This window comes from Hyposmocoma kahamanoa, unplaced genomic scaffold, assembly GCF_003589595.1.
Source record: "Hyposmocoma kahamanoa isolate Upper Pololo Valley unplaced genomic scaffold, ASM358959v1 100021, whole genome shotgun sequence".
NCBI classification, from domain to species: Eukaryota; Metazoa; Arthropoda; class Insecta; order Lepidoptera; family Cosmopterigidae; genus Hyposmocoma; species Hyposmocoma kahamanoa.
The window spans coordinates 7,765,438-7,778,630 of record NW_020653200.1 but is presented as its reverse complement, the minus strand read 5'-3'; the positions used below and the strand labels follow the sequence as shown (position 1 = coordinate 7,778,630).

Below are 13,193 nucleotides of genomic sequence, written 5' to 3'. Positions count from 1 at the left end.
TGGGATAAACTATATAATGACACCACTTTGCCGCGTGAAATAACGGAGTTGTTCAGGTATTGGTACAATAACCAAAGCAACCATATCAGATGGGGAAGTGCTACTTCGGACTGTTATGGATTGGAATGCGGGGTGAGGCAGGGGGGGCTGAGCTCGCCCAAACTTTTCAATCTATATATGAATAGACTCATCGATGAGCTGAGCCGCACTATGGTCGGATGTCATATTGACGGAATGTGTGTTAATAATATAAGTTACGCTGACGATATGGTGCTGCTCAGTCCATCGATTAGAGCACTTATGTCTATGTTGCAAATTTGTGAGTCATACGCTGTGGCCCATGGACTCAGGTACAATGTTTCGAAGAGCGAGCATTTAAGGCAGGTACTAAGTGTTACAATATTATACCTAATCTAACACTTTGCGGCGCTCCTTTAAAAATAGTTTCGAAATTTAAGTACTTGGGTCATTGGGTCACGGATGACCTATCTGACAATAGCGACATCGAGAGGGAGCGTAGGTCGTTGGCTGTTCGTTGTAACATGTTGGCCCGCAGGTTTGGACGCTGTACGAGACAAGTAAAGATTACACTGTTTAAATCTTATTGTCAGTCCTTTTACACGTGCAGTCTGTGGGTCAACTATACGCAGAGGACATACAACGGCCTGCGCGTGCAATACAACAACGCATTCCGGGTGTTGCTGGGGCTGCCGCGCTTTTGTAGCGCCTCGGGGATGTTTGCGGAGTCGCATACAGACGGGTTTGCAGCCATTATGCGCAAGAGGTGTGCCTCGATGCTAAGCCGCTTGCGCGGCAGCCCCAACCGCATCCTGAGCGCGTTGTCTGCACGCTGGGACTCGCCGATGTTCGCACACTGGATGCGACTTCATAGCATAGTTTTATTTTGTTTCTTTTTTATTTTGTTTTTTGTATTTTTGTATTGTGTAACTAACCCTGTTCCGAAATAAATGATTATTATTATTATTCTTATTATTATTATACTGAATTAAAATTAAAAATTTTAAAATATGTCTCCTCTTTGTATTTTTCACAAACAAAATACAGTGTATATATTGTATGTATGAACTTACGTAATTCAATGAATAATGGCTCGAGTATGATTGAAATGAAACAAGTTCCGTTATTTATTCTATAAGCGTGACCAATATTCAGTAGATAGTCGATAGAATATTTATCGACTGCAATCACTAGCTGCTCGTAACCACTTGCACCCGCGCAACACTTTTGCACAATAAACTGTAATTTTACTCCGTCTTCAAAAAAGACAGACTACAGTTCTTAAGTAAGCCTTAAGTATGAGTTAGTTTTTCCTTAAGTTTATATTCAATAACAAATACCTGTTTTTAACTTTGTCTAAACATTTATCAGTATTGCGATTACATTTGATTAATTCAGGTTCAACCGCAACTAAAATACTTTTCTTAGAAGAATTGCAGAGGGGAAAATCGAAGAAAAGAGAAGCAGAAGAAGTCCTAGATGAAGTTATTTAAAGGAACACCAAGTTAGGGCGCTGAACAGAAATGGTTGAACATTACTCCACCAACAAGACCTTGGCTCCTAAATAAGAAAAAATTAAAAAACAAAACTTTTATTAACATTTTTTATAATGTCATTAATATTTATTCAATATTAGATATTCAAGTTGCGGGCACCAGCCCGTTGCACCAAGTACCAACCACCAAGTAATTCAAAGTAATACACAAATTCAATATAATACTACTAAATAAGTCATAAGCTCAATTTACATTACCGCGTAACGAAATCGGAGCGATTTTATGTAATAAAATTGTACGTGTTAAGCGTATCTCAGAACCTCAGCATGTTATTTCTGTATTGTTATGGCAACCGCCATTATTCAATTTGCAATGTTGGGCTGGCTGAGCATAGCCCGTCTAAACGTTTTCATCTCAATCGGTTTTTCAACTTTGTAGTTTTAAATATACCATCCAATAATCTCAGCATGGTAGCAGTAATTATTCATTTAAATAGGTTGAATCCACAAGAAAAATAAATAAATGGTTTGTAAATAAATTAAATGGAAAAATACATAAAATAAAATAAACAAGAAAATGGCGGCTGCGGCAATCATGCTTCCAATATTAAATGAAAAATCAAATTTCAATAAGTGGAAATTTTGCCTGAAATTAATCTTAGAAGAGAAGCAAGTAAGTTATGTATTTGGTACAAAAAAAATGTAAAACTTTGCCCAATTACGAACGAGACGATGCGAGAGCTCGATCCGTAATAGTCCAATGCTTATCGGATAAATTACATAGATATTGTAAAAACGGTAGAAACAGCAAAGAAAATGCTGGAAGACCGAGAGGGCATTTTCGCAAGGAAGAGCTTATACAACAGATATTATTTAAAAAGGAAGCTTTATGAGCGGAAGGGTTATCTCTTAGGTTGAAGACAACGAGTCGATTCAAGAGCATCTCATGAAAATTGAAGCTTGGCAGCAATCGATATAAAAATAGACGAAGAAAACCAAGTTTGCTTTTTAACCAACTATATCGAAGACATATGACACTTTATAAATTAAGTTATGATTTCGTGAAATCAAGACTATTAAACGCAGAAACAAAAATGAAAAACGATAATAACAAAACAGAGAACAAAGGACAATTCGAGAATACGTTCTTCAATTGTTATATATAATAATGTTATCTATAATAATTCATTTTAGTACAGGGATCAAGGCCTAGGACGAGGCCAAAGACAAAGACAATAACCGGAGCGAAGTCGATCAATGCAAAGAAAGGAATGCTACTATGTGAGAGGATTTAGAGCACGAGGACAGTTATATAGAAGAAACTATAGCCATCACCAGAAGTACATGAAATACAAAAATGATAATGCTGTTTCTATGTAGTCGGAATATATTGCAGCAGCAAGGGACCTGGTTAATTTAAAAGGAATTGGCGAACACCTACGATACAAGGAAAATACTATACTTCTTGTAGACAATTTAGGAGCTATATCCATAGCAAAATATTATGAAAACTCTAAACGAACAAAACACATTGACCAAGTTTGTGTAAAGATAAGGTTTCATAAACAAGTTTGTGGTAAACTTACATATTATTTTGTAAATGATTAATGTTATAATAATTTAACATATGGGAGAAGAGCAAGGAAGAAAATGAACAGTGTAAGTTTTATGAAAGTAAGAAGATATTTTTTAAGTTGCTTAATAATTGTATTGGTTTAGTATTTAGTTTGTAACGAATGGGAGTTGTTTTAAAATAGTTGTTATTGTTGTTTATACTGAAATTGTTTAGTGTACTGTTTATGCAAGATAATTGAAAATGTAATTGCTAAAATTCGTGATTGCGCTTTTGTAGCAAATTAAACATAGATGTTTGGATTTTATTTGAGGATGAGTATTGAGCACATCTCTAGAGCCTCAGCACTATTATTGCTACGGCAACCGCATTATTCCACTTGTAGTAGTGCATGCGTAATAAACGTTTTTATCTGAATCGGTTTTTTCAACTTTGTAGCATTAAATATACCATGCAATAAACTCAACAGTTCGTGGCATAATGAACTTTGCAAGAATCCTCGCAAATTCGAAGATTCCGTTCCATTCCGTACCGTAGCAATGTAAATCGAGCCTTAGATTTGCAAAAACCAATCTATTTACGTAGCACAAAATCTGCGCTAAATACTTGTGGTGACATTATTAAACCTATTACCGGTTCTAGACGAGGCAATGTGCCATTGCTACAAACGATTTTGAATTTTTGCAGCAAACTCACCAAAGCCATAAATATGAATCGCTTTGCCAAGGAATCGCCTAAGCACCGCCTTCGACCTGTAAAAATAAAAAAAGTTGCAGAGACCTGTTCATCATATGTATATATATTTAGGAGCTTAGCGTTGCATTCGCAGTTGTTCATTGACTCAATTATTTTCTGTGCACGAAGTTAATCTTTGACATACATAATGTTTACTTTTTTATTGATCTATGGAACAAAGAAAATCGCTTACCACACCCGAAATGGAACATAAATTTTGGTATTTTTATCTCTCCGTTTTCTGTTATGAATCTCTCCGGCTTGAATTTGGATGGTTCGTCCCATAATTTGTGATCGAAATGCAAGTCATACACGGACATCAGTATTGTGGTCTCCTTTGGTATCGTATATCCGTCCATGATAACATCGTCGAGTAGGCGCCTAGGACCGACTAATGGCACTATAGTATAATATCTCTGCACTTCCAGTATAAACGCGTTAGTGTACGTCAACCTGGAAATAAAAGAATCCAAATTTTATTTTCGCTTCTTGCCTCGTGGACCACCTGACTGGTTCAGCTCGGTACACCATTGGCAATTGTTCTTCCCGTGGTTCACCTATTGCGTATACAATAGAAAAACTCAAAACTTTAGCGCTGGTCCACCTCGCTGGCCATTATAATATTTATCGTTTTAAAAATATGTGCATAACTTACAGTTACAGAAAATCTTTCTTATGTGTATTGCGTGATATTTGTTAATTATTATTCGCTTCGAAAAAATAAAAGTGTTTATACGATTTTATCGAGTTCCGGCGACATGTCAATACATTATAATAACATGTACTTTTAATACTTTAAAATAAAAACCAATGCTGCCTACTGAAGACAAATTACTAAACCTAAAACATGAACTGTTTTAATTCTAAAAATAAATTAAAATTATAATATTATCCTTAAGTATACTTATTAGGTACAATAAGAAAATGAAAACTATAACTAACCTAATAATGACTTTGGTTGTTATATATTAGTAGGATAGGTACGTAAGTGATACATGTTTTCGCATAGTTTCCCAAACTGGTCCCAGTTACAAAAAATACTCGATACTCCATAAATTAATGGAATTTCTCTAAGGCATAGCTCGCAGAAATTTCTTTATTTATGAGCTGAACTGTATATGTCATCGTGTATTTCAATATTGGGTATTCTTCTTTTCTTTGTTTGAAAGTTTACCCGTGACTCAATAACTTTCAATACTGATAACAGTCGCATTATTGAGGTATTTCTTTTGTATTTCTTTACGTCTTTATTTCATTTAAAATGATAAACTTCTGTTATATTGTTTGTTCTTTGCCGTTCGCCAAATACGCTTAATATTTCGTTAAATTTACTTGTCACCTAAAACCTATAATTCATAGATGGAATTTAAAGAATAATATTGCCTTTGTCTTTGCGTTCTGTTTTGGTGGCTCACAAGAAAAGAAAAATCCCTAGAACATAGACGAGACACGGGAGGTAATAATTGCCCATGGTCCACCGAGGTGAACCAATAAAGAGGCCCACGAGCAAAAAAATTTCGCAGTCTAAATGAGAAGAAATTGTTTAATTCTTTCCCCTGGTTTGAATGTACATATATGTATTATGCAAGAATACTCGTGAACTTAACAATTAATCAAGCCCATAGGAAAGAAAGAAACTCTAGGGATTGATCTTTTTAAATAAACTTGTATGCTATGGAAATTCACTTTGAATCATAATTATGTGAAATCAAGACTCATGTTGTCTTTCCATACATCTTTATCTAACAAATACTCTTCAATTTTGTAATACGACCTTTCAATTCTTTTAATGTAAGTTTTAACTTAGGAAATGATAATCTTAATATATACTTCGGAATCTCATTTTAAAAACGTATACAGTTTGTTCCTCATAAAAGGAACGTTTACCTTAGTTAAACGAAATCGTGGTACCATGAGTTTGGACTTAGTTCTAAGGTTAATATTATGGATATAATTGCAGTAAAAAGGGGTCATTATGTTTAAAATCAGGTACTTTGTGTACACTAACCTAACCTAGAGGTCTCATGAGCGTTATTACTAAATTTCTCAACTAAAAGCATAAAATGCAACGACGGGCTGTTACCTCGCACTATCACAATATAAGTAATAATAAACATGTAAGTAATAATAAACATTCAAAAACGGTCGAACCTCCGACTGTCTTCATAACATACTGGAGTGTCACCTAAAACAGTATTTATCTCATTGTATATTTTTCCTTGAACGTCTTGATGTTGCAAAAGGGATAAGATTGCAAATTCTATTGTATTGCTCGTTGTCTGCGATCCAGCTATAAGTAAATCCAGGCAAGTTAACTTCAATTGCTGTTCTGAAATCAAATAAATAGCTTTATATTAAAAAAACGTTTTGACGTTTCATTATTTCAATGAAAATACAAAACCTCGAAAAGGTACCACTTACCCGTAAATGTACTTTTGTTTTTATTCATTTCCTGCAAAAATGAATATATGAAGTCGTTTCCCTCAACAGCTTTACTTTTATGTTTCTCAATTGTTTCCTGGAAATGAACGTAATGAAATTTTCAATTTGTTCCCGAACAAAGTTGACGCGGTTTTAACAAACATCGTTTATTAACAGAAAATTTATCAAAAATAAACTTTGCATTATCCTAGAAAACAACAAAATTTATTACGGTTAACAAAAATTATCCGTTTTAACTATCATTAAAAGAAACTTATATCTTATTACTAACCTCGATAACGTCAGAAATTTGCTGATTTATTTTAGTTATAAGGTTGTAGCCACTCAGGTCGGGGAAAATAAATCTACACCACGGCATCTCATTCAACCACCCCCCTGCCATAGAGAAAGCTATGGAGCGTGCGCCCAATAAGTCTATTAGATATTTCAAGCGGTCTTCATTTATTCGTTCTCCTGAAACATTTTGTTCACATGTACTTAAAAACATAATTTTGATCCGAACGGTTTTTATTTGACTATCTACGTTGGCACCAATCAGCCTTTGTAAATATTTCATTACATTTGAAGGAATATCTATCACCTTTGACTAAATCCAAACGTATTGAAATTCTCTCAATATAATCTCTTTAACTCTGCTAAATTAAAGCGTTAAAGACAATGATACAATAGCGGTATTCCGCGAAATACGGCTTTATAATAAGTAACAATAGGACTGCCTAAACCTTCCCGTTTTGGTTCCATTAAAATTCAACACACACGAACATACCCTCCATTGAATACCATGGAATTAAATTTCCTACAGCTTTTGTTCATTTCAAAATTACTTCGTTGACAGCTCGCGTCACACATTCTCTAAAATTTTTATCAGTTCGTTTCTGTAGCGGTACAAGATACTTCCTGTTTGTACTCTTGCATTAGATACGTAAGTACGTGGTAACTGCGGTAAGCAAGTGCTTATGAACCTACCGCAGTAACCATTATATGGTAAAACCACTTGTCTGACCGGCAGATGAGGTAATGGATATTATAGTACCTTAGTACTTTGGACTTTTTGTTTTTTGTTTTCAAGGCTCATTTTATTTTCAAATATGCTTGAAGAGGTTTCACTCAATGAGTATTTTACTTGAAGTGCGTGTTTATCATGTTAGGAGATTTTTTCAAATAAATATGATATTTTCAATCTTACCCATCATTCTATCTCACCTGCAACTGATTTCCATAGAACATTCATAACCGCGGACGCAAATACTTCTTTTGGATTTACTGATTTATTACTATTCATAATTTTCTGTATTATGTGGGATAATTCTGTTTGGATGTCTTTCTCCATTAACGCTCTTCCAAAACCGACATTTTTCAAATATTTCATAGTGAAATGCCTGTGTTCTTTCCATAAAGAGCCATCAGTAAAAGTAACACCTGTGGAAAATGTTTTCATTATTAATTAAAAAACAAATACATATTTTTTATTTTAATATTTCTGCCGCCGATATCAATAGAATCTTTGTCCTGCAGAAACCTGCGGTTAGGGCAATCTACAATCTTGGCCCCAGAGTGTCTTTAAGTTAAAAGAGATTAACATTCTTACACTAGCGTCACAGTACAGTTATGAAAATCTAATTTATGTTAAGAAGAACAGTATTTTTTTTATTAGTGACAGACAACATTAATAGGGGGAATAAAAATAAAGTAGCTGTTCTTGATAGTCGTCTTCACAAAGTCATAAATTCATTTAAGGGGCAATGTATTTGCTTATATGTATAAGATTCCGGGTGATATTCGAAATTTGGCATTTACGAGGTTTAAAACTATAATGAAACAAAAACATTATTTTATAGGTTATTATTCAGCTTCTGTGTACTTGGATGACAAAATTCCGTTATAGTGACCCGTTTAGCCCTTGCAGGTATTCTCGATCTAAGATGTTTGAAATAAATATTGTAAATGGTAAATGTATTCAAATGTATATTTATAAAGAAGATGCCCTACAGTTTCTTGTATACTTCTCAGGGAAATCTGCCTTACGAATGAGCAGTAGAGTTTAATCAATATGACCATTCCAAGTGTAATTTGCTTACCTATGAAATAAAGGTGATTTTAAATATTTATCCTTTGGGATTATTTCTGTACTGCATACAGGTAAAAAAACAAGAGCAATACAATAAGAAGAAACAGAAATACCTAATTCGAATAATTAATACACTAATTTTTATTGGAGAAAATTACTTTTGTAATTTTCTTTCAACTCGTTCTGTTGACGAATCATATCTACCTTTATGACAAATCTTTCTTATTTCTAAGACGTTTAAATCTGAAAAGCTTTTAAACAAGCGCTGATCTCACAAGAAGTATAAAAAAAAATTCTCACAGTCACACGAACTACCCTGTGACTGCAACTCGATTGTAAAATAGCAGTAGATAAATGAGATTTAATGAAAAGTAAGACTACTTAATTTTCATTAAAAACAATGTGCTTAAAAAACTTAGCCAAAGTATATAAATACTAAGAATAGCAATTAAATGTAAAACTAGCAATCACATCTTACCCATTTTTTCCCCGAGACACCGCAATTTAATAAAAAAGCTGTTCGGTCGTCCGTCGAATTCCAACGCCGAGAATGCTTGTTGAAGATTTTTCTCACCATAAACCACTACATAATTTTCTCCACCCAGTTTCAGACCAAGGACATTCGTTGAATATTGCTTTGAGAGTTCATAAAATGCTTTCCATTGTGAGTTATGCTTCTTTGCCAGAGTCCGTACAACATTACCGGAGCCGAGAAATGGATACCATTTCGGACCTTAGACAAATACAAACACAAACAAAGGACAATGGTCTAAAAGTCGTCAAAATTAGAATCGATCTTATAAATAATTGACTCGCCACACTATCTCATTTCATTTCAATGTAACTAGTGGAGATGAACTATCTCTTCCCGTGTCAATAAGGTTTTTTTTACTTATTAATACTGATACACAGCGATTCCTAAATTATTGTCTTGATATGGATCAACCGAATATTGAATTATTCGACCATACGTAGGAAAATTAAAATTAATTAATCTCTGTAACAATTATTGAATTTGATCCATATTTTACCTTTTGAACATTGGCCGTCATCGATCTTATTATATTTGTGAATATTTATTATTTGTTAATACCTACTTGTTATTTATAAATATTGAATATTAATTTCACTCCTATATTTCATAGCAAAATTAAATAACATACTGAAATAAAAGCTTAACCTTACTTGCTAGAGTCCAAAATGTATATTCGAAGAAAATATAATCTTATCCCAGGTTTAAAGGTGCGGCCGTAACAGAGATAAGAAGTTATTTAAAAGTCACCTGTATTTCTCAAAGAAGGGACTACTGTTCGATGACTGATACATTGGGTTATGCTGTTTCTAAAACTGATGTAACAATAAAGAAATGTTCTATAGATCTTTCGTATACAAATTAACTAACAAGAACTCTCGTATTATTGCTAACAATTGAAACTTTCCGTTAGTCGTATTTTCCTAAACAATTTTGAGGACAATATGTTCAAACTCGCTCAACAGAGTTTGTTGTACTTGTGTGTGCGTTAAATACATTTATGAGTAGACATTTAAAAAGTAATAAGTGACAAATACTTGGCGGAGTGACTACTCAAACCACATCACACTTGAAATTCTCATTCACACTTCAAATATAGACATGGGCGGTTAAAATAGAATCAGCCACAAAGATCTTGTCTCTACAACGTTAAATGATTGAACATGTCAGTTCAATCTGTACTAATCTGGAAATATATGAATGTATGAATAATTTTTCCATGTCCGGCGTAATTGTGTTGATATTGCAATTCTGGAAGTTAACTATGCATATGAATAAATGGTTTTTATTATAAGTTCTCTGAACTTGGTAGATTATTGAACATACCTGGAGGATAATTTTTAGGTTTAATTATTGATTTGAGGGCGCAGACCACGACAAGTATCACAATCAAGGAAAAAAGAACCGAAATCATAGCGTAAACTTGTGCCTGACAAAAATTTTGCGCTGAGTCGTTAATTATGGACACTCACGAGCTTGTCACACGGACAACCGAAGCGCGACTGTGTTGTATGCAATCTACATTCTTCTTTTATGAACCACCTTAGATACTCGTTGCGCAAAGTAGCCGTTGTATTAGCAGTCGGCAACTAGTGTCAACTATACAACATGCAAATTGTGATCGCCCAATTTATCTGTAAAAAGCTGGGTGACTCTTTGGACCTCGGTCTTCGTGGAAAAAATGGAACACAATCTATGAGACGTAAGTTTGTTAAGGATAATTATACTAACCTATGATATTATCGACAATACTATTTTGTTCGAGGTTACGGTAATGCATGATACCGAACGATATCGACAAATTAGTGTGGTAATTAAATTAAAAGTTGTGGTAATAATGACGAAAAGTTTAATATTTGGTTTACTATTTTAATAAGCTTCATATTATTTTTTATTTAATAAAACTTATTTTAATTATAAACAATTTGTACCAAGCCTGTATTTTTCTTTTTAACAACATTTAATTTACTTTTTAATTCATAAATTTCTCTGTGTCTCATGTCCAAAATGATACAAATAAAAAATTTCCAACTTTTGGATCAACGTCTTTTTTTGTATACTTGAGGATCAGTCACCTCCATACTATGTAATACCATGAATTATGTACTTATTATAATAGACTCTTGGCTTACTTATAAGTACTACCTTCTCAATAATCGCTAATACAGATTTCGAGGCCTGTTTACGGAGGCCCTTACTGTGTATGCCTCCCACCTGTGAAGTGAGGCCATTACACACAAAGATATCTCCAAAATGTTAAAAAGCATTGAGCGTAGGTTACACGGTAAATCGGCGGGATATAGACAGCGTTGCCAGGTCTACAGTCTTTCCAGTAGATCTACTGTTTTTGGCCGAAATCTACTGTTCTACTGTTATTTAACGAAAATCTACTGTTTTTTTAGAAATTTTCTGATTTTTCACTTTTTTAAATATTCTTTACGGCTTATTTAGATTTTATGAATCGTTTTTGTTTTTTTTTTTCAATTTACGACGTCGTACTCTATGTTTTTGAAGTGAAAGTGTAGAGCACTGCTCCCAGATTAGGCTATTTTACATTGTGCCCAAATGTATCTACTAAAAACCTTTTACGTCATTGAGTTGATGACTAATTTGTCTTTATTTTGAACTTAATTTGACAAACTACTGTTTATAAAGTTAGTAAATTTATTTGAATTCAAAAGATTTTGTATTGTCATTTTGGTATTCAATGTTGGGAAGTTTTAGTATTTAAGAAGTTCCGAATATGAGACTGTCTGTGCCTTTATTTTAATATCATGAATTTTCTGTATTTTGATTGGGCAAGCGTAACCAAATCGTTTCCACGGCGGTAAATGCATTTAGCATTAGCGTAATCTAAACTGTGACTCTCTGAACATATTGAACATTTTTCGGAATTTTTGCAAAACTTGACAATGTGGCCAAATCGTAGAACATCGTCCTTTCTTTTTTTTATTTTTATTTGTGATGGCATATTTGCCATCACAGGTCTAGAAAATGCGGGGTAGTAATATCTATAGTGTTATTGTCCAAAAATACTATTTTTTAAAAAACGCGCCTTTTTCGTTCGAGTTTCCCGCCGTCTTTTTTATTTTAGCAATTGGAATGAGAGCTGTCAAACGGAACTTCGATTATCTGTAGAGTAAAGCCATAAATTATCTCGGTACAGAGTACTAAAAAACCGACCTCAAAAGTTCGTGGAATTACGTGCCAAGTTTTATTGAAATCTGTTACCGAAAAGTGCGCGAAAACGGATTCATTCCGTCGTTTGCTACCTTTAGAGGTGGAATATTTTCTTCATATTTGAAGCATTTGGCCAGACCGGCAAAATGATAGTGACGGAGTGAAGATATTTGTGTTTTCCATCCGTTACTCTCATCTCTGGACTGTATTCGCACTTTCCATCAGGCGCGGTGCAGTCATTTTGCCGAGTCACAATAATAAAAAATAAAAATAAATATTGAAATGGGACCACTACTGAGATATCTCCTTTCCAACAAAAAAATCATCCAAATGGCTTCACAAATTATCGGAGTTATCGCGTAACATACAAAAAAACACGAATTTAGAATCTCTTCCTTTTTTTGTAGTCAATTGAAAAAACAATTCTTAAGCGTCGTCACATAAAATTCAAAACATTACTTACTAAAGTAAAACTAAACTTTGTAAAATTTACATGTCCCTTTACTTAAAACTTCTTTGTAAAATTTAGTTTTGAAAATACACTAGAAAATTTTTCTTTTCTGGCACGTTAATTCTTTCCAACCATAAAATGTTTATTTCTTGGGTAAATTATACAATATAATCAGTACTTTCAATGTCAAAAAAAGAGGTTGAAATACCCTTCATACTTTTTTAAAATGTCCTACCGCGACTGTTGTATCTATTCCAATTGATAACTTATGTTTATAAGCAATTATACTGCCAAAGTTGGGTTGTGATTACCCTTAAAGATATAATAAACGATTTTCTAAAAGCTGCTTCGATATATCTTTATAATTTACTTGTATATAATATTTTCATTTATTGTCCTAAATAAATCAATTTCGTTACCTAGTGTTAGTTACACAGCTTTTAAAAATAATTGCTGAATTTCTGAACACCACACTATTTTTTTTAATTGGTAAGACTCTTTGAACCCTGTTTTAATATTTGTCATCAACTGACATTTTGTTACGGCGAAGAAATTGGACGTTTGAGTTGGGTAAGTACTTTGTATATTTTTTTATCAGGTGATTAACGACTGTTTTCTTTAGAAAGTGTGTTTCTGAATTTTAATTTATTATCAAAGGCTACTGATACATACATACATATTCCTAAATTCATTGAGATT

At 33.4% G+C, this 13,193-nt stretch overlaps 1 protein-coding gene across 1 annotated transcript; it reads right to left on the bottom strand.

Moving 5' to 3' along the window:
• Positions 1–1,621: 1,621 nt before the first annotated feature.
• Positions 1,622–10,362, bottom strand: LOC113226575 (probable cytochrome P450 305a1). Its single transcript, XM_026459269.1, has 8 exons — positions 10,190–10,362; positions 8,810–9,064; positions 7,467–7,682; positions 6,535–6,716; positions 6,243–6,339; positions 5,973–6,150; positions 4,015–4,274; positions 1,622–3,838 (listed from the first exon to the last, which is right to left on the bottom strand). Exons 1-8 carry the CDS (start codon positions 10,275–10,277, stop codon positions 3,660–3,662), a joined length of 1,455 nt encoding a protein of 484 aa, XP_026315054.1. The 5' UTR covers positions 10,278–10,362; the 3' UTR covers positions 1,622–3,659.
• Between the last annotated feature and the right edge of the window lie 2,831 nt (positions 10,363–13,193).

What these genes read in the sequence shown, in the direction of transcription:
- LOC113226575 (XM_026459269.1), bottom strand. Translation starts at nt 10,277, where the DNA reads ATGATTTCGGTTCTTTTTTCCTTGATTGTGATACTTGTCGTGGTCTGC. An exon ending in AAATTTCTGACGTTATCGAG is followed by an intron (nt 6,340 to 6,534) that starts GTTAGTAATAAG and finishes GTTCATTTCCAG; the next exon opens with GAAACAATTGAGAAACATAA. An exon ending in TATGTTCCATTTCGGGTGTG is followed by an intron (nt 3,839 to 4,014) that starts GTAAGCGATTTT and finishes TTATTTTTACAG; the next exon opens with GTCGAAGGCGGTGCTTAGGC.